We start from the raw sequence: 19,983 nt of genomic DNA on the forward strand, positions 1-19,983 counted from the left end.
CTGAGCCCTTAAGAAGGTCAAAGACAAAATTCAGTCACTGCAGAGAAGCAAGTTGTGAAGCAGTCTACACAATAGCAGGAACATGTTATGATAAAGTTTCAACACAAACAAAGCAAGTGTGCACTTTGTGTGAGGTGTTAAGGAACATTGTCTCCTTTATCAGCAGCATCTCAGAGATTTCTCCTTCCAGTTAATCCTCTTCTTGCGGGTGATAGCAGCAAGTGATAGTGCTGATGTCTTGTTAGCAGCAACATATGTTCCCTTTCACACAACAGCAGCTTTCCAACCATTTAATGGGATTGTTGTTTTTCCTTTACCCCTTCTCCGCACAACAAACACTCTTCCTAGAAGTGGTTCGACATGTGCCCAAGGAATTTGTCTCCGCTTTTCACAACAAATCATCCTAGGTCAGGGGCTAAGATTGGCCTCCAGTAATAGACTATTGAAAACAGCTCCTTAACATAACGAGAGGGCCAAGTGGATTTTCCAGCTTAAAAGCAGAATTTTCTCTGCTCCAGGCATTATCCAGTGTTCCAGGAGATTAATAAAGTGAGATGGCATTGATACCATGCAGCGCCGCTCCTGGATCATCGCTGGTCATGTTCACTCACAACTCTTAAAATGGCTACATGATTTTTACATAGAAGAACACTTATTCCAGGATGTTTTTCACCTTTTGTTTGAATGTCGTTGCAGTTCTTCTATTGGGATTGTATGAGTGTAATCCCACTTTCTTGAAAAGTTCTTGTTTCTTGGAATTTCAGCATTATGTGTAAGATATGTAGAATTCACACCTGTATTAAGCAATTGGTCAGTCAATAAAACTGACTGTTAAACTACATATAAGTCATTTCTCAAGAGGTCTTTTGAAGGCTCTAAAAGCAGTCATTTTTGTCCTGCTCTGATGTTTCCTCCTCCTCTGTCTGAGCAATCATCAAAGTGAAACAATCCAATGTTTTACTTTGATGTACTTAACACACTCGTGTCTTATTACAGAGACAATTAATGCTTTAATTAGTACCAAATCTCACCAACTGAAAACATTTCAGACGCAGTCTCACTTAAATGTACAATAATCCAAAAGCTTGGGTTTTCTTTAGTTCACTCATTTTTTACACTCATATGGTTTCTCCAACTCAAACTTTTATTTCTATTGTTTAGTTATTTCTCCTTCATACAGATTCAGTCTACACAGCAAAGCTATTTGAATACTGCTGCTCATCAAGGGAAAAGTGCCCCAATATGTGTAATGCAAACAACCTAGGTGGATTAATTTTATTTCTCATTACCTTGAAGCAAAGCAATCATTTGTATGGTTGATAAAAATGTATAAGCAAGCATTATGAATAAAAGTCATTATCAGTCTTTTTTTTTGCATGCTGTTTGCAATTAACACTTTCTGCAACATGCATTTCCGAGGCTTGACTCGTTGCAGAGGCAATGTGCTGCAGATCCAAAAAGATCAAAGTAAGAGCGAGAGGATTGGACGGTTTAAGACAAGTTTACAGATATAGATGAGAGCTCATCACACAAAGAGCGCCAATTGTAGGCCTTGAGAAACAGCGCGTGCCTCTTGTTCGGGCTGAGATACAATAGCATGTCTCCCAGCATGGGTGAGGGCCAACAGCAAAGCTTCCATTTCATGTCTTACCCCCTCCCCAAAATCATTTACTCAACTTCCAGTTTACAACTGCTCACAGCTGTTTACAACAGCCACATTTCATTTTCTACTCCCAAATCCTATCACACATTATCCTGTACATTGCATTAGGGCCCTAATCTTTCCTTTCTCTTCCTTGGAAGAAGAAAAGAACGCCTTCATGATTAACCCACTTTACAGCAATAAATAAACAAATCATCCAGTAATGTTCACCAGATTTAATTTGATGGGGGGAAAAAAGGGCCAGAATGCTCAAATCAGTGAAATGTAATGAAAAATGACACAATACAGACACCAATGGACACCATAGGAATTATTTGAATGCCCTCTCTGTACTCTTTGGATTGTTTTTTTTCCCACAGCCATCTGTATGACCTTTTCACACTCACACTTTGTTGTTGTATTTATTTTTTAATATACAAAGAGAATAAAAATAAAAAACACTGTTTTCAGCAAATTAACTTAACACACTTCCACACAACCCCCCGCATACACACAAAAACACAGTCCTTCTTCTCACAGTTATTCACATGAAGCCCATGTTGCTTTTGGTTTCCCAACGTTTCTTTGCCTCAAACCTGCAACACAGAAAAACATTCAATGACTAAACATTTCATTAACACATGAAATAATTCATCTTTAATCTCAGCCAGGATAACTCCTTTTAAAGGACAACACATTGTTCCAGAACAATTGAGATTTATAATATCACTGTCGCTTTAAGACCATTTAACGGCTCTAAGTTAATGATATTAAAGCCCAACAAAGCCAGTACACCCTTTAAAAGAGAAATGGGCTTTCATTATTACAAAGTCAAACAATGGAATTGAAATGTAAAAAAAAAAAAGAAAAGGTATATGGAGAACTATTTTGTCAGTTGCTATTTGTAAATGCACCATTGAAAGTTGGCCTCTCCTCCCCCGCTCAATGAGTGAGAGGGTGGGCAAAGGGGGGGAAGAAGAGGGAGCAGCAAAGCAAGAACAAAGCAGGGCATCAGAGAAGACATTTAAAAAAAAACATTCATTTGTAGGCGCCGAGGGAGAGGACAGAGGACAGAGGACAGAGGGAGAGGACAGAGGGAGAGGACAGAGGGAGAGGACAGAGGACAGAGGACAGAGGGAGAGGACAGAGGACAGATGGAGAGGACAGAGGACAGATGGAGAGGACAGAGGGAGAGGACAGAGGACAGATGGAGAGGACAGAGGGAGAGGACAGAGGACAGAGGACAGAGGGAGAGGACAGAGGGAGAGGACAGAGGGAGAGGACAGAGGACAGAGGACAGAGGACAGAGGGAGAGGACAGAGGACAGATGGAGAGGACAGAGGACAGATGGAGAGGACAGAGGGAGAGGACAGAGGACAGATGGAGAGGACAGAGGGAGAGGACAGAGGGAGAGGACAGAGGGAGAGGACAGAGGACAGAGGGAGAGGACAGAGGGAGAGGACAGAGGACAGATGGAGAGGACAGAGGGAGAGGACAGAGGACAGATGGAGAGGACAGAGGGAGAGGACAGAGGGAGAGGACAGAGGGAGAGGACAGAGGACAGAGGGAGAGGACAGATGGAGAGGACAGAGGACAGAGGGAGAGGACAGAGGGAGAGGACAGAGGACAGAGGGAGAGGACAGAGGGAGAGGACAGAGGACAGAGGACAGAGGGAGAGGACAGAGGGAGAGGACAGAGGACAGAGGGAGAGGACAGAGGGAGAGGACAGAGGACAGAGGGAGAGGACAGAGGACAGATGGAGAGGACAGAGACCAGGAATGAGAGAAAAAGTGTAAAATGTGTCACAAACATGCACATAATATTCACATAAGATGAACATGAGGACAGAAAGAGCCATCATACCCCCAGGCGATTTCATTCTTCCTTTTCTGCGCTGCCCTCAATGCTTCCTCTTCCTGTTTGCGCCGCACAAAGTCTCGGCAATCAGCAGCTTGAGCAATCTTCACAGCCAACTATTGAGAGGCACATAGAGGAAACGATTATTAGAGAATGGAATCTGTCTGGTAAACAAAACTACTTTCTGATGTTTCAGTGAGGGCTCCAATGTGCTGTAAACCCCTTTACCACATAACGCCTGTTAATGAGATGACCAACACCAGAATACTTAATCAGAAGGGGAGTTAACAGGGTATAACATTCACTGTGACTAATGTCCAAGAGTTTCCTCTACAGCATCATCAAGTACAGTTTACAAAGAAAGTTGAACATGATGCAACAAGATGAAAACATCAGCACAAGAAAAGAACAGAAATAAAACACCAAATCTTGGTTCTTTGCGTTCTCCATCTGCCATTATATTTTGTAATGGTGAAGAGACATCAATGTTTTCATTATGTGATGATTTTTTCTCAAAAGATTAGCCCACTAGCCAAATGACAGAAAATGTACATGATTGAATAATCCTTTAGATCATGAGTTCAGGTAATGGAGCAACAAATCAATACTGAAAACAATCAGTACTTCTGATGGCCTTTCATACTTTTCAACACCCAACATATAGCTAGAGAAATGTTCAGGTGAAGTAATACAGCATAAATAGAGGTTTAATTATCACTGGTGGTTAACATGAGTATTAATCAGCCTCTTTGTTTTATGTTGGGGTTAAAAGCCCCAAAGCATTGTTTTTTTAATTCTCTTATATTGAGCCTTTAGTTTGAGTCGTTTCAAGTGGAAATGTTTTTTTTAGCTCCTGGGTTTTAGTCTCACACATTCTTCCTTTTGTTGTTTAATTTACAAATGAAATAACTTAATGGGTAAACAATGTGAAGCAATGTTCAGCATTTTGCCATTTCTCCTATAACTCAAGAACATTGGCATGACGCTTTTTTACTCATCATCAGTGTAAAAGGGATTTTTCTGTTTGGAGTTGTAGCCTGTCTGCAGGCAGTCCCTGAAATCAGAAGTGAAGAGAAAGACTGTGACTGCAGGAAGCAAACATTCAAATCCCAGGGAAAGACATTTGTATTATGAAGCAGAATAATCCCAATAACCCCAGTCACGCAGAGGCACAGGAAACAAAGAGAAAAACCCTGCCTCTTCTGTCACTCCTGAGATAGGTTTATTATTCAAGCAAAGGCAAGGTTTGATAAACAACTTGGAACAATTTCACCAAACCTTTGGGTAATTCTCTGTAATATTCACAGTACAATCAGGGGGGAACCAAAGTCTTAAGGTAATGAAGAAATGTGCCACTGCTGCACCACTTGAAAAAAAGACCTGCTGGAAAAAAATGTTTCAATTATAATTAAGTGGGATAAACTTTATTAGAAAGACTGAAACTAAAATATCTCCTAATGCATGCTGGGATTAAGCAGGTCAGAGCGAGCAGGCAGGAAAAATTAAACTCTAAAGGCTTTTTATCACCATATTTCAGGAACCAAGGGTGTAAAATGTTCTAATTTGGGATACATTAAAAGCCATAAAGGTCTTTCAAAAAGATTAATGGTACTTTGCTTGGATTTAAGATAAGGGCTTCGGCTGGCTGCAAGTACTGGGCTCCGGCTGGGCCCTCAAGGCATTCATCTATACAGTCACTGGAAGATTTGTGAAAGTGTCTTCACAGCCTGAAGCACACATACTATGACAGCTCTCCACTTCTTTGCCATTTTATAGGTTTAAATTCCTCAAATTATGTTTTTTCCTCTTAAAGAGAGTAAGAACTGGTGATTGCTTTTACATTTGCAGTAGATTTGCAGGCAGATTAAAACACTTATGCGTCTTCCCTGCTTCTGGTTGGATTGGTAGTGCTAATGCTTTTGAGAACCTGCAATGCACAAATAGATAAAACACCAGATGTTTATTGATTTTTTGACAAACTCTGAGAGCAGCTCCGGCTCTGTTTGCAGAGGGGAAAAAAAGACTCATTGGCTCATTCTGTGAGCACATCACATGAAACTGCATAATGCTAAATAGTTTCATTTGGAGAATGACAGACAGATATAAAAAAAATCTAGCTGCTCTCCTGTTAGGTTGCAACGGTTAAAAAAAAAAGCCTTTCCAAACATTCTGAAAGCAAAATGAAAACCCACTTTCTTGCACCTCATTCCCCCCCTCAAAAAATCCCAACATAGCATTACTAAATTCAAGGCATTAAAGGTCTTAATTTTCTCTCTGTCTTTATCAGTTTAGTCTACAGTCCCTGATTGTCTTTACTGGAGCTCAACATTAATGTCAACCAAGTTACCTAGGAGACAGAGCAGATCAAAGAGACAAAAAAACCCTCAAATGTCTGATTAATCAAGCCTGCAAACAGCTTATTTCTTTTAGCCTGCATGCAAGTATGAAAATGAGATTCCGAGAGCAGTACATTGTGCAGATTTGTTCATTCTTATCTGAACAAAGCCAGCGGCAGCTTATTTCATGGATCACTGGCACTGTCAGCGCTGTGGCGCTGAGCAGGTGACGGCTCCTCTTTCTGTGGCGAGAACAAAATTAGCAAAAAGTCGGCACAAATTAGCCTCTCATATTTTCAGTAATATGACATTATTTTTCATTTACTTTTTTGATCCACTTTTCAGGATTTTTCCCCCTCCCCCTGCGTGCATCTTAGTGCCAAATCCTTTCACATCAGAGGCTGGTGAAAAATAAGAATACAAGTACAAAGCTGGAATAAAAGCAGAAGACTGGAAACCTCCTGCAGTCTTTGTTTACATGGCTCTGATAGGCCAATTCCCTCCACTCCAACACATTTTAACATACAATTAGTTGTCCATCACAACCGTGTTTCTGTGCCTTGTGTCTGTCCCTTGTGTGGCCTGGGCACAGCCCACTTAAAACATGGTTTATTCAGAGGATTAATACTCTGACCTTTGGTAGATTTGAGGGCCACAAAAAAAATGTCCACAATGCTGGCACTGCAGCAGCAGCAGCTTAAGGCCACTAGGAAGGTTAGGTCAATAGACCTGTTTTCTGTTAACTCATGGGTCGTCATGGAGATACAAGTCACGACCAAAACATGGGATACCAATCCAAAAAAATAAGAAAACAGCATTGCTGGTTTGTAAGCCATACAGTAGCTCAGATACATCAAAATAACAGCCTCACACTTTCCTTTATTCTGCGGTCTTTTCTACTGAGTCACTTCTTAAGTGTTCAATAAACTAAGCATTAGGAAGTCTTTATGAGCAGCACAGGATTTCTAAAAAACAGAGCATTAATCAGAAAGTACAAAGAGACAATAGCTGAATGAAAGATGAGAAAAATACATCTCCATGTGGATAAAGTGTAAAAGTTCCTATTAACAATAAGAAATAAATGATGGCTTTAAGGAAGAAATGGCCTTAAACCCATTCATAAATTTCCTATCCAGGAAGCCTCTTCCAATTAAAATGTGTGAGAGGTGGATTAACAAGGGCTATATGGCTTTGCCTCACTAAATCACCTCCCCGAGCTGCTCTGCTGCATTTGACGTGTAAACGATTAATGACCAGTCTAATTCCCTTATCACACTACCTTAATGCCTAAATAATGTGGCCTTAGTCAACTTTGGAAAGGAGGGCTATATAAGAAAGGAATGAATATCAGATTAGGCAGCTCCCGTGTTATTTCAGTATAATTTTTTGGAACTGAGGCGGAGGGGTAAGAAAATGTGTTTCTGGCATAAAGACTCTGTGTTGCAGTAACACTGAAATAACAAAGTTTCCTTTGGTTAGTGGATTTAACATCTCATATATTCCTTGATAGATACTGATTGATAGTCACTTTTTAAATTTAGAAATTGATAAAGGTGTTGTGTCAGAAATGATTTCCCTTTAAAAGATAAATGAAGACTGCAGGCTTACATTTATCTGTTCAGGAAACATCCTGCTTGGCAATGTTACCTATTGTACAAAAGTGTTATTAGCAAAATATATCTAAAGAATCAAAAGTAAAGAATACTAAAACAATATTGTACTGCTGTATGTGGTTTCATGCATGATGAATTCATGTAAGCTGAGTTTTAGGGACTGAGGTAAAAGGCTTTTGTTTTATGGTACCAAAGGGGGTATTAAGAGAGCAAAGGGTGATCAAGTCTGCTGGGGGGGAGTGGTCAGGGGCAGTGAATGTCTCAGGGGACCAGGGTTTGAACCCATGTGCAGTAATACTCAGTATGGCATTTTAGTGTGTTCGCTGTGTGCCAGCAGGCACATCAAAATAAAAGGAACTGATGTACAGAACTACAAAAATGTAATTAGATACATCCTAACTTAGTCAATCTACTAACAGAATACTTGATTAATAGCAGCACATCTGCTTAGTGTAATGGAAATTGTTAAAGTATAACATCTGCAATTATATATTCAACAACAACAAAATCAAAATGAATCAATGAAAGCATAAGCACTTATTATGTGGAATTATTTCCATTGAAATGCAAATGCAGAGTCCAAAACTCTGAGTATTCACCCTGCGTGTTACTACATTCCCACACCGTTTCTCTCCAAAGATTATCAGTCTTTCATGGGGCAGTCTCAAGAGTGTTTTGTAATCTTGTCTCTACTTTGACTAACAATATTACATGCCTAGCAAAAAGACAGCCACTCCAGGGAAAGCACAGTAGAAAAGCTATGCCTCCATTTTCTTCTTCTAGTAATCTGATTCAAGATACACATGACATCTCATCTTTAGGGAGTAGACAAAAAATAAATCTATGAAAGTTTGCCTGCTTTGTGCACATTCCATTATCTTGGCCCTTCTGAGTACGGTAGGCTTATTAGCAAGCTTTGAACTCACACTTACAATAATATGCCATCAACAGTTTTATAAGCTAATTAGAAAAAACAGTTTAATTAATGAGTGACTGGCAATAAAACAGCAATCATGAAAAAAGAAACCAAGGGTGCTAAGCTTCCTCTACCACCAATTAAGGCCTAATTACAAACAAATTATATATGTGTTTTGCTGTGGGCTTTAATTTCAAAAAAATGTCTTTAATTAAGAGAGAAAACATGCTAATTAATTAAACAGCACACAAATCTACATTGAAAAGTATGCTTTGTCTATGAAGTAATTAATGAAATACAATAATCCAAATGAGATTCTACGGCATTTGATAAAAGCTTAGTACCCATTTCAAAATCCATTTCAAAATTAATGGGTGGAAATCTAATGTGAGTCATCCAGAGATACAATAAAAGTTCATTCAGTGATAAATTGCTTATGCTGTAGGAAAAATGAACAAAGAGGAGAGTTTCCCTAAACTCTCTATGAGGGGGCCCAGGGGGCTTGCAGGGGAGACAAAGTCAGCCTTCTACTCTTATGTGGGGTGGGGAAAGTGGGAATCAGATAAAGCCCACTTCCCACAAAGGCACTGCTCATTAATTTTTTGATTACAAACACGGGGCATGGCAGGAAGAAGTTGATGAGAAGAAAAAGGTGTTAAATAACATGAATATCATGAAACAGTCTTAGTTCAGCTCTTTGTTTTAACTAAGCCACCATGTCTTCTACCACAAAAATGCTTTGCCACCTTTGTTTCACAGTATTTAAGCATGGCTTTCAAAAGGGTAGCTTTCAAGGACAGTGTGGCTTTTTCTTTTCAGCTGCTGGCTCCATTGAAATACTAGCTGGATTATAATGAAGGATACTATTACCATCCTCAGGTTCAAACGCTATGAAAACCATGAATGGCTAAATGCATATTCTTATGGTTAATTATTGTAAGTTGAGTGATCCAACTGAGGGGGGTGGGGGGTGGATTTTAAACGATTTTCTACATCTAAAAAGAAAAAAAAGCCACTGGTCTAAAACGTCTAATAAGAGTAACACAACTATGGTGAGCCAAATGGGGTTTAAAGTAAATTGTTAACAATTTATCAGAACACATGCACAGAAGAAGAGCAAGTAACAGTGTGTGCAACACAACATAAAGTAGAAATATCCAAAACCATATGTTGCACAGATGAAGAGCGATGTACAAAGGTCAAATAAACATGAACTGAAACATCTTTCATTTAGCGTCAGTATAACACAAACAGAAATAACTGTTTTTAAATCATTAACAAAAATCTGTTTTTGTTTTGTTCTGTGTTATTGTAATAACCGGTTTTATATAAGCTTCACTTATTTACAAACTTAACCATTAGGTCTGATTTTATTGGATTTCTGAAATGTGCTGATTTAACTGTTTCTTCCAGGTGTCTAAGCTCTTACTGCATTAATGATTGAACAACTGAAACAGTCAAGAAGTGCAGAAAACATTAAGAAATACACCAGAGTGGTTGACTGTCTCTGTAGTTGTAGTGTAAACAGTCGACTTGAATGAGAGCTTATAGGATCAGCTGGTATTGAAAGTACCACATTTATTAATCTAGGTACAAAACGTTTACGGGGCACTTTATAGATGTAAACTGGGACTTTAAGGATTTTTAAACATTTTATATTTAAATAATTAATTCATTTTCAAGCATTTGAAGGACATCAATATAAGACAGTGATCCTATCAGGCTCCACTCCTTTGTGAGGAACCTTAAAACTTTCATTTTGATAAAGCTTATAGTCAGGGAGCAGCTCCGTGTTATGCTGCTATAGGCTTAGACTGCCGGGGAACCTGACACATTGAACTCCTGTCTCTCCCCCTCTCTCTCTATCTGGATGCATATTCATGTCATATTACTGGATGTCACTAACTTTAAATCTTCATGAATCATTGAAGTTACTAACAGTATATCTTCCCAGGATTTCTTCAGCTATCTTGTATTGTAGGTTCCTCAGGATGGATGCTGTAACTCAAACTGCAATACTACTATTATTGGTCTTACGTCTTTTATCATTATTATAATTGTTAATATAAATCTTAGAGCTGCTTCACTCCAACTCCAATAATTAACATTATCAGCTAGGAAGAGGGTCGTTGTCGGAGTCTCAGAAATAACAAAAACGTCCATAGGAGCAGGATGGAATCCATTTTCCTTACAAGACAGAAACAAATGTCAGCCAGTTGATAACGCCAGTGGATATCATGATTGCTCTTCTTCTTGCCTCAACACATGTTTGATTCTGCTGAAGGTTTCTGCCTGCAGTAAAAAGGCAGTTTTTCCTTCCTACAGTTACTTTGCTCACAGTGGATTCATTTTGGGTTTCTGTAAACAATATTACCAAGAGTACAGACTAGACCTGCCCTTTTTGTAAAGTGTCTTGAGATAACATTTGTCATGAGTTTGGACTATACAAATAAAAATGGATTGATAAAACCATAACCCTTCATTGTGAAGCTCTTTTGGACTAAAAAGTTAAACTCCCTCAGAACAATTTTGTTGTTTTTTTTGCTATGGTGCCATTTGTAATGTGCTACTTTCCTAATGGAAGGAGCGAGAATGAATCCAACTGCTTTTTGTATTTCTTATTCCTAAGTGCCTGGAAGACATGAAGTGAACTTGACAACTCCTATCGTGACAGCCTAAGAGAGGTTTTGTTTTGAAGTGGTAATGTCATTCTAATAACTTTGTTGAGTGCTATGGGGTAAATGTAAGCTCTAACATGGTGTGACAGTCTTTTGTGGGGATATATACTCACTTACTTTATATAAAATACAGCTCCTGACTATTTTTAAAAGACAGTGGCACTGATTGGTAAATAGAAGAAAGAGCAAGGAGTATCACTTCTTGAATGAAGGTTTTTTTATATGAAATACTACAATGGTAAGGAGGATTTGATTTACAAAGAAATGACTGAACAGGAGCAGAAATCTTAAGGTTACAGAACAATTATCACTTTTAAATGGTATGTAAATCTAATCAAATCTATTTGTTCAATCAGAACGTCAAAAGTACATTTATCCTTTTATTTACTTGAATGTACTCAAGGTTACTGTTTTATTCATTAAGTGCATACGGTTGGCTTTTATCAGATGTAGAAGAGTTCACTTGCAGATTGTCAAAGGATCAATCAAAGGACTCTTAACATTTCTTATAAATCTAAATGAATAAAATGGGCAGCTGATTGTGAGTTCTTTCTATATCGTATGTTTTCTATTTCATAGTCCAAAATGTGTCAGTTAAAGTTAAAGTTTTCAGAAGATGTGGGTAAGACTGGTATTATACTTATTATACTACGGCAAATCTAGTTTACAAAGGCCAAAATAGTCTGATACAAGATCAGCATTGGTATAACACTTTGACAAAATAGAGTTAAAATTTCCATTTGGATATCAATCAATCAATCAATCAATCAATCAATCTTTATTTTTATAAGACCCTATACGAAAAGCAGGTAAAAAACCTTATTCATTGTTATATTAAACAAGGACCCAATCCATCATGAGCACTTAGCAACATTCAGCAGAGATACGGTGGTAAAAACTTAATTTTAAGAGGCAGACATCTTTTGGGCAAAACCAGGCTCATGATGAACAGCCTCCTGCAGAAACAGCACTGGGTTTACAAAATGGGATAAATATAAATCCATAAATTTGTAAAGACTTGAGCTGACAAAACCTGCAATCTAATTCAATATTTAAGAAGAAACATTTACTTGGTTGTTAAGCGTAATAAAAAGAAAACAACCAAATCAACTTGAACCAACACATTGCCTATTTCCCTCTACAGCAGGTCAGAGTTTATTAAAGGGGGCAAGGGGAGATCCACTCTGATCTGCGTTTGCAATGAGTATAGCTTTTTGCATATGCAAACTTACATCTCTTACCTCCAGCAAGTATTTTTACATTCAGTTGACAAGCCTGAATAAATGCTGTATTTATTTTTTCATTTTTTTAACCAGTTAGAATGTAAAGTTAAATCCTTAATGTATAAATCTCTTCTTATTTTTTTTATATCTTAAGTGCTTATTTACTATGTATCTATTCTTAAATTGTTTTATTTGCTTTGATAACATGCTGCTGTAACACCACAATTTACCAGTTTGGGATCAATAGAGTAATTTTATTCTATTCTATATATAGGGTTATTTACCAGAACAGCTGCACACTGAAGCCGTCAAATGTAAACTTATGGTTGCCATCAAGCTTCCTGACAGTCTGTGAGCTGATGTACTAAACGTGTTACTTAATGCTAATTGCTGAACACAAGCCCATACAACTTGTAGTGTAACATAATATGATATCAAAGGAGGGGGACTTTTACTATTTAATGTTAACTAAAAGGACTACTTTGAGGCAATGAGCTTTATCATTACTTTGTGTCTTTTTGGGCTTGTGAAAGGAAATCTAAACATTTTGAGAAGGATCAACACACATCTGTAAAGAAAGAAATCCTATTGGCTGGAATAAAATAAATATATTAAGGAGCTTTGTCTGAATAAAGTAGTCAAATAATATTTTGTAACACAAAAGGGGGATTTCTTTGCAACATCTTCGTGGGTGTTAATACTTTCATTTCAAAAGAGGGCATGTCTTCAAGAATGCATCTAAAACAAAGACTCATAGCCTTGGGAAATGTTTAAGAACTGTAAAGAGGAAAAACCTGAACCTGCAATATCCGAGCAGCACGTCTCAGAAGTTTGACAGATGAAAGGACACATATCTTAGAATTTGTAAAGCGCCTTGACAATAGTTTTCTCCCCAAATTGTTTTAATGCTCAGATTAAAAAGAAGAAAGTAGAGCAAATGAAAATCATTAATTGATTTGGGAGAGCTGAAAACAGCAGAAACAAACATTTTAGTCTTTTAAAAGGGGGGATTCTGACAGCAAGCTCTCTATCTTCCTTACATTTCCCTATGCTTTGAGGAGATAAGTGGGAAACGGTTAGATTGAGGATGAAAATACACTGAAACATTTTCATCCAGCTTGTACCAGCACTTGCTCTACAAAACAATGCCTAGAGGGACAAACAGGTCTCTTTAGTTCCTCATAGCTGTCACAATGCTTTCGCATTTTTTGCAAAGAAACCCGGCGCCTATTCTTCCAGTGAATAGCCTGCCACAGTCCTGTCTTGGTGTTATGACCGTAAACAAATTAAACATCTAAGCCATTCTGCACCAAATGAGCCACTCAATTAGAACCTTGAAATTGATTCTGGCCACTGCAGGGATTATTGATCCTTTATATGTTTGTCACAGTTTCCTGTAAAAAGTGAACAGGAACGCTGTAAACAAACATATTTGTCATAATGCTATCTGCAATACAGACTGCATAGTTTAAGATTTACTAATTTGTTACTTATTCAGAATCCTTTGAAGTTTTGGCTTAAAGCTGCTAATTCTCTTCAATTTTTAATTTCTGCCTTTTCCAATATACAAAAGTAAACAATAAAGAGCCATATGCCACATAGGTTTGGGAGATTTTTAGACGGCCAATTGACTATAATCTTGTGCAATGAAGTTATCACTCTAAAACAATGAGTCTTGGCTGCCAGACTGCTGTCACTCCCATCATGCTCTGGCAAACTCAGAGGCAGGTGCCAGGGAAGCAAGAACCTCGGCCTGGGCTAAAACCAATCCACAGGCGCTCTAAGAGGCTTTTTGAAAGTACAGAGCAGGTGCCACTCATAAGAGCTTTTTAAACAACTTCCATTTGATCACATTGCTCCCAGTTAAGATAGGGAATGATGTTTATATCTATTACACAGTTCAGGCACTGGGGCCATGGAAATGCAATGAACAGTACAAATTCTTATTTTTTACATTTTAAGCAAATAATCTTTCTTTTTGCAGCCTTCTGATTCATTCTGGAGTGTGACTTTTTCCACAAATATAGATCTATGTATTTTTAGAAGCAGGAACAGGTAAACAGTCTCCTCTAATGTTTACAGTTTGTGTTGTCTTCCCTTGCAGATTGCTCGACTGTAACAGTGTGAGAGATTATTGAAGTGAAAGTATCAATTAACATCATGTTACTCAACATTTGATGAATAACAGTTGAGGATATTTGATGTGCATTAAACCAACCTGGTTTAATTAGCAATACAAACTACATTATTTGTGTAAGTTATAACTTGGTCTTTGAGATAGCTCAAAATGTGTACATAAAAAACCCCGTGGAAAACTTGTCTACTACTCTTCGGTCTCATTCACTCACAATTGATATGTAACATGTATCTAAGTAATCTGTACACTTAAACAGGGTGAATGTGTTTCCTCACAGAGCCAGGCTGTTTAAATGTTTATGCTAGGCTAACTGGCTACTGGCTCTAATTTGTACTATTTTTGCTGTACCTACACAACAGTGATTTGTTATTTTGTCTAATCCTCTGCAAAGTAACAGAGTATTAAAAGTCATCAAATGTAGCTCTAATCATATAAATAAATTAAATTTCAGTTTTTGGGGTTTAAAAGAAAGATTCAGTGACTATAGCTCTGTGTTTTGTAATCATTGATTTACTAAAACCCTTGCTTGTTTCTTCTCCATAACATTCACAACAGAGCTTATGGGTGTAGGTTTAAAGCTGACCACCAAGCTAATCTGGACCAACCAGATACAGTATCTAACATACCTACAGGGGTAGTTCATTCTTTAAGTGGGGTTGTATGAGGTACTTGTCAATAGTAAGTGCATTGGCCAAGGTAGATGTCGGTCAGCTCTCCCCCTTTAATGAGACGCTGGAGTTCCATTTGTACCACATCATTTAGCAAATTATAAGAAAAAGTGACCCTAATGTCCTCAAAAAGAATGTATGCTAAGCGTATAGAGAAAATTCTCAGCAAGAGAAAAATCCAAGCAAAAAAATAAATAAAACAAGTTTACAGCGACTATGTCATACTGTTTCCTATGGACTGAAGAGGATTCTTAGCTTTGTAAAGTTTTCCAATGCTGCACTTTGTCTTCCAGGCTATTTGCAGTCATGAATGCTCACAGATGGTTACTGTGATCTTTTACACTTAAACAATGTGTGCTTCCCTGGGTGGAGGGCTTCTAACCCATGAGGAGACAAACACTCATCTACTGTGTTTTACATACAAGACTCAACCAAAGGCTGAGTTGAGATGAAACAGATTCAAGTTCTGTCTTCTCACAGAGGACATTGTTGATCTCTCCGTTCTCTTTCTGTGTTTTCTGCCGTTTAACTTGGTTAACTAAATTTTAAATATATGAATCTTTATTGTTTGTTTGTCTTTATTGTTAGTGCACTAACACTGTTTTTTGCGCTGCCAGCAGCACCCATTTTCTATTCAAAACCAATGCAGTTTAGCGCTTAGCGTCAGATGTTTGTTTGTCGCTGAGCTCACAGTGCTCTCACTTGAAAATAGTTCAACAGAGGAAAAATGTGGGACAGACAGTGCAGACTCAACAGGTCTTAAAGAGTAAAGACGAGGGGGGAACTTCTGTGGTAACTGGAGGACAGGAGAGGTCCCAAGTTACCTGGTGATGCAGATTTGTAAACTGTGAGCCCATGTCCATGAACCCGAAGTGGTAAAAACAAAAGTCAACTGTCTTCAAAGTAAGTTTTCAGCTGGAACTATTTTTTATTGCATAATGACACAACCCATGGTTCGCACAATATGTTTACTAGATCAAGATGAGTCAGGTAAGGTAACTTTATTTCTACCTGTAGGGACGTTTGGTTCACAGTGAGTGAGTGGGAATTATTTTACACACAAACGACAGCACAGCACAGAACATGATACTAAAGCCCTAAGTAAAAAAACAAGATACAGTAACCCATCGGTAAGTAAAAGACAAATAAGAATATACCATATGAATTATCTAAATTGCTGGTCATGTCCCCATATTCTATAATCAGGTCACTCCCATGTTTATGATGAGTTACATTGAGGATTATTAAAAGCAGAAATTGTCTTGGCAATTCAGAGTGAGGGAAAATATTTTCTATTCCAGCACTCCTGCCTATTTTGGAACTCTGCAACAATCCAGGTATGACAAAGAAATGTGAGCCCACAGTGTTATTCATGTTTGTGTTGCTATTATTGAAAGATGAAAAAGGTATGGGATGCTGTAAGCACAATAAATCATGAAACAAAGAAGTTTGACTTCTCAAAGTATAGCAATTCCCCCAATGGAAACATAACGTCGCATCTGTATGTCTTTCTAACCACAATTATATGTGTGGGCTACATTTTATGCTAAATTAGTTTCAAACCACTTGATCCTTGATGCCTGCAAAGGCGGTTAGCTACAAAACTTCAGGCACCGCATTTAGGGCCATGTTCACTTCAAAGGTATGAAACTCTTACCTGGAGAATGATTTAACAGTTGGCTTGAAAGCAATGTACCCTTCATTAAAAAGCAGAGCCAAAAGTCCTTTAGACACTGCAGCACTTCAAAACTAAGGGGAGGGCTTTCCATTAACTCAATGGAAAAGGGCTGCAGGACTGAATGGCGGCTGTCTGCGTATGTTTTTGTTCCCCTATGTCTTTGCAGTAGAAATTGCCACGGATCCATTAGGCTGATTTGTCACAGCAGGGGAACCCCAAAGATCTCTTATCAGCACAACGTACCTCTCGAGTGGCGAGTCTGTCGCTCATCTCCTCCGCCTTTGCAGTGTCCCCTTCAGCTATGGCCCTCTCTGTGCTCTTTTCTAGGCCGGACTGTAGAGGAGGGGGAAAGAAATTCAGATTTTTTTTTTTAAATGGGGTAGAGAGAGAAAAAATCAAAGACTAACTTCAAAAGTCCCCAGGGCCTTATTTTTAATATGATTGCCATTACTACAAATATGTAGATTTCTCTTCACAAATGAAAACCTTTCTGATTGGATATTAGTGGGGAAATCTTAGAAATGCTACAGGAGATTACCAAACATAAATGTGACTCTTTAATTACACATTTCCATTACAGGCCTAAGCAGAGGGGGATGCAGAGAAGCCTCTGGTTACTGATGGCAAGACAGTTCTGCTGTGATGAGCTTATTTGAGGAAGCGGAGCGCCAGATTCCTTCAGCCCCCAAAATTTTCATTATGGTAAAAATTACACTGGAAAGAGGCTGTAATTATTAAAGTGCCTCCTCTGATGTTTTGTTTGACCTCTTACAGAACAAACAACACCAACATGCTTCGGGAATCAAACTTTTTTTAAGCATCTTTTTCTTGATTTATTTATTTTTTACTGTCTGCATACAAAGTTTCAGCTGACCTTACTTAAGTTGTGATGTCAGCTGTTGTCAATTGAATCTTACAAACCATACTCAAATTGATAGAAATGCTGGTAGAAGATCAGTCTATTACTTCTTTCTGCAGTGGAAGATTTTTTCTTTAAATGAAAGAGTTTAAAACTCAACAGAAATAATACATATAGTATCAATGAATTATAAAACCTTAATTTGTGGGATGAAGGAAACGCTCATTTATGTGACAAGTGCTGTTTCTTTCAACTTATTAATAATTTCCTGTATGCTTTCATAGTTAGCTTATTCAAAGTGAGGCTAAATAACTCAATTTTATGCTCGGAGATAAATTAAGCAAAAAATACTCAAAAATAATAATTTGAAGGAATTCCCAGATGAAATTAGAACAGTTACAAATCACTGGGTCTGTTATAAGGATCATCAAGCTTGCAAATATTTTTGCTTCATTGGCAAATTGAAATACTATGCAGACTATGTGATCTTTAAATGCAGGGTTTATAACAGAATTAAGAAAATGAGATATATTTTTTAATTGACAAATTCTACAGCAGTGGTGGTACAGGCGCAATTATTATCCAACAGTTATTTTAATGGTTCCAGCTGCAAAAACAGAGGCTGCAAAAAGGGGATTCTAACCCTCTCTAAACCTTTGAAGCAGAACTCACACTTTCACTAGGTGTCTACTGCAGATAAACCTACAATTGACTGTAATCTGAAACACACAGGAAAGGAGATCCATCCAAATGTTATCACTTAACGTAGCCAAACATAATCCTAAATATTCATCTTAGTGTCAGGTCCCATTAGCAGAAGGATCTTCAAATCCAAATGTCATATAAAACAATAAAGGACACAATGAAAACACAAAAGATGAGAAGGCGTTACTAGCAGCTATGACTGACACATAGTATTAAATCTCAGCAGATAAGTTGGTAGGCAGGAGTCTTTGTTACCTTTGGAGGGGGTTCAGAACATGGGGGTGGATGAAATCGATCATTTACACCAAAATACTGCTTAAGCTCATCCCAGTGCTTCTCCCGCTCTTCCTGAAGCTTACTGCTGGCAGAGAAAATGTGGGTTAATTTTCATAAAAAGTAGTTCAGCACTGTGAGGAGGCATCGTTGTTACAATCACATATCCTTCTTACTTATTTAAACAAACCATGTTTTTTGTTTTTTTTACCGCCTTAAGGATTCAAGCCTTATACCTTGTTGCATGAGATCTCAGAAAGGACTGCCCACATTTCTTAATTTGACAGTCAACACTTTTAGCTTCTTACGTACAGTAGTTGGATGACATGCCACGTTTGTGAGCTAATATCGCTGGTTTGATATTATAATTGTGGTACCTTGTGTCTGTAGGTTCCTCACTCTTTGTTCCTGCTGTATGACATAAGACACTTGGTTAAAGGTTGTTACATTCATTTATTAAAGATTTGCATAAAAGCAGCAAAGGATAACAGTTGTCCAATTAATATAATTTATTACAGTATTAACAGGGGGACATAAAGTTCTATGTATAAAAGAACGTTTATTTTATTCAGATTTTTATCTGATTCATCATAAAGACTGAGTAGAAGGCCTATATGAAAAATACATCCTCACAGATGCATCAACATATAACATGTGTTTATTATATTATCATTGACACCTTTTTTGGGTCGTCTTCTTTTTCGTCTTCTGATGAGTGGCATTGCCTTCATTTCAGCATTTTTCTTCTGTAGATGCTGAAATTTCTTAAACACAGACAAAGACTGAATTCACAATATTGTTTACAAGATTTGACATTAGGAGCATTCTCATAAAAAAATAACGTAAACCGTCTCTTGCAAACAACAACGAGACTATAAACCCCATGGTTTAAGCAGAAAGGATATTCAAATGAGCTGAAAACATACTAATTCAACATACTTGCCACATTTCCTGGGATATACCAGGCATACTGTCTAAATCAGCAGCAGCCCCTGAGTCTTTGTTTTCCCCGGCAGAGCCCAACTTTTTAGCAGAGCTGTCGCCCTCCTCCTCCTCCTCCTCCTCTTCCTCCTCCTCCTTCTTCTCCTCGACATTATCCTTCGTGTCATCCTGCTCGTCATCTGAACTCAGGTCTTCTTCAGTCAAACCTTTCGGCAGGAGTCCGTTGTACATTCTGATTTGTTACTTAACAATCAGATAGAACCGCTATTTTTCATTTTACTTATATAAAACGCTTAAAATTGGGTAAAAAATAGATATACTTTGACCGCAGTTACTTGATCAGGCGCTTATTTCCGGGTAAATACTCTGACGTCTCTGTAAGATGTTGCCAATTGGCTGATAGCTGCTTACGTTGAGCCCGTGACCCAATCAGAAGCAAGTAAACGAAACTAGTCT

General features: G+C 38.0%; 1 protein-coding gene across 2 annotated transcripts; it reads right to left on the reverse strand.

Moving 5' to 3' along the window:
• Positions 1 to 1,260: 1,260 nt before the first annotated feature.
• On the reverse strand, positions 1,261 to 19,905 carry fam204a (family with sequence similarity 204 member A). Of its 2 annotated transcripts, none has more exons than XM_061040959.1 (7): positions 19,525 to 19,905; positions 19,265 to 19,349; positions 18,963 to 18,996; positions 18,568 to 18,670; positions 16,992 to 17,081; positions 3,506 to 3,615; positions 1,261 to 2,238 (listed from the first exon to the last, which is right to left on the reverse strand). In XM_061040959.1, exons 1-7 carry the CDS (start codon positions 19,756 to 19,758, stop codon positions 2,187 to 2,189), a joined length of 708 nt encoding a protein of 235 aa, XP_060896942.1. In that variant the 5' UTR covers positions 19,759 to 19,905; the 3' UTR covers positions 1,261 to 2,186. The 2 variants fall into 2 exon arrangements, with proteins under 2 accessions (XP_060896942.1, XP_060896941.1); XM_061040958.1 differs by having other exon boundaries at positions 18,568 to 18,673.
• Positions 19,906 to 19,983: the final 78 nt, after the last annotated feature.

The sequence above is a fragment of the Labrus mixtus genome, chromosome 6 (assembly GCF_963584025.1).
Source record: "Labrus mixtus chromosome 6, fLabMix1.1, whole genome shotgun sequence".
Taxonomy (NCBI): domain Eukaryota; kingdom Metazoa; phylum Chordata; class Actinopteri; order Labriformes; family Labridae; genus Labrus; species Labrus mixtus.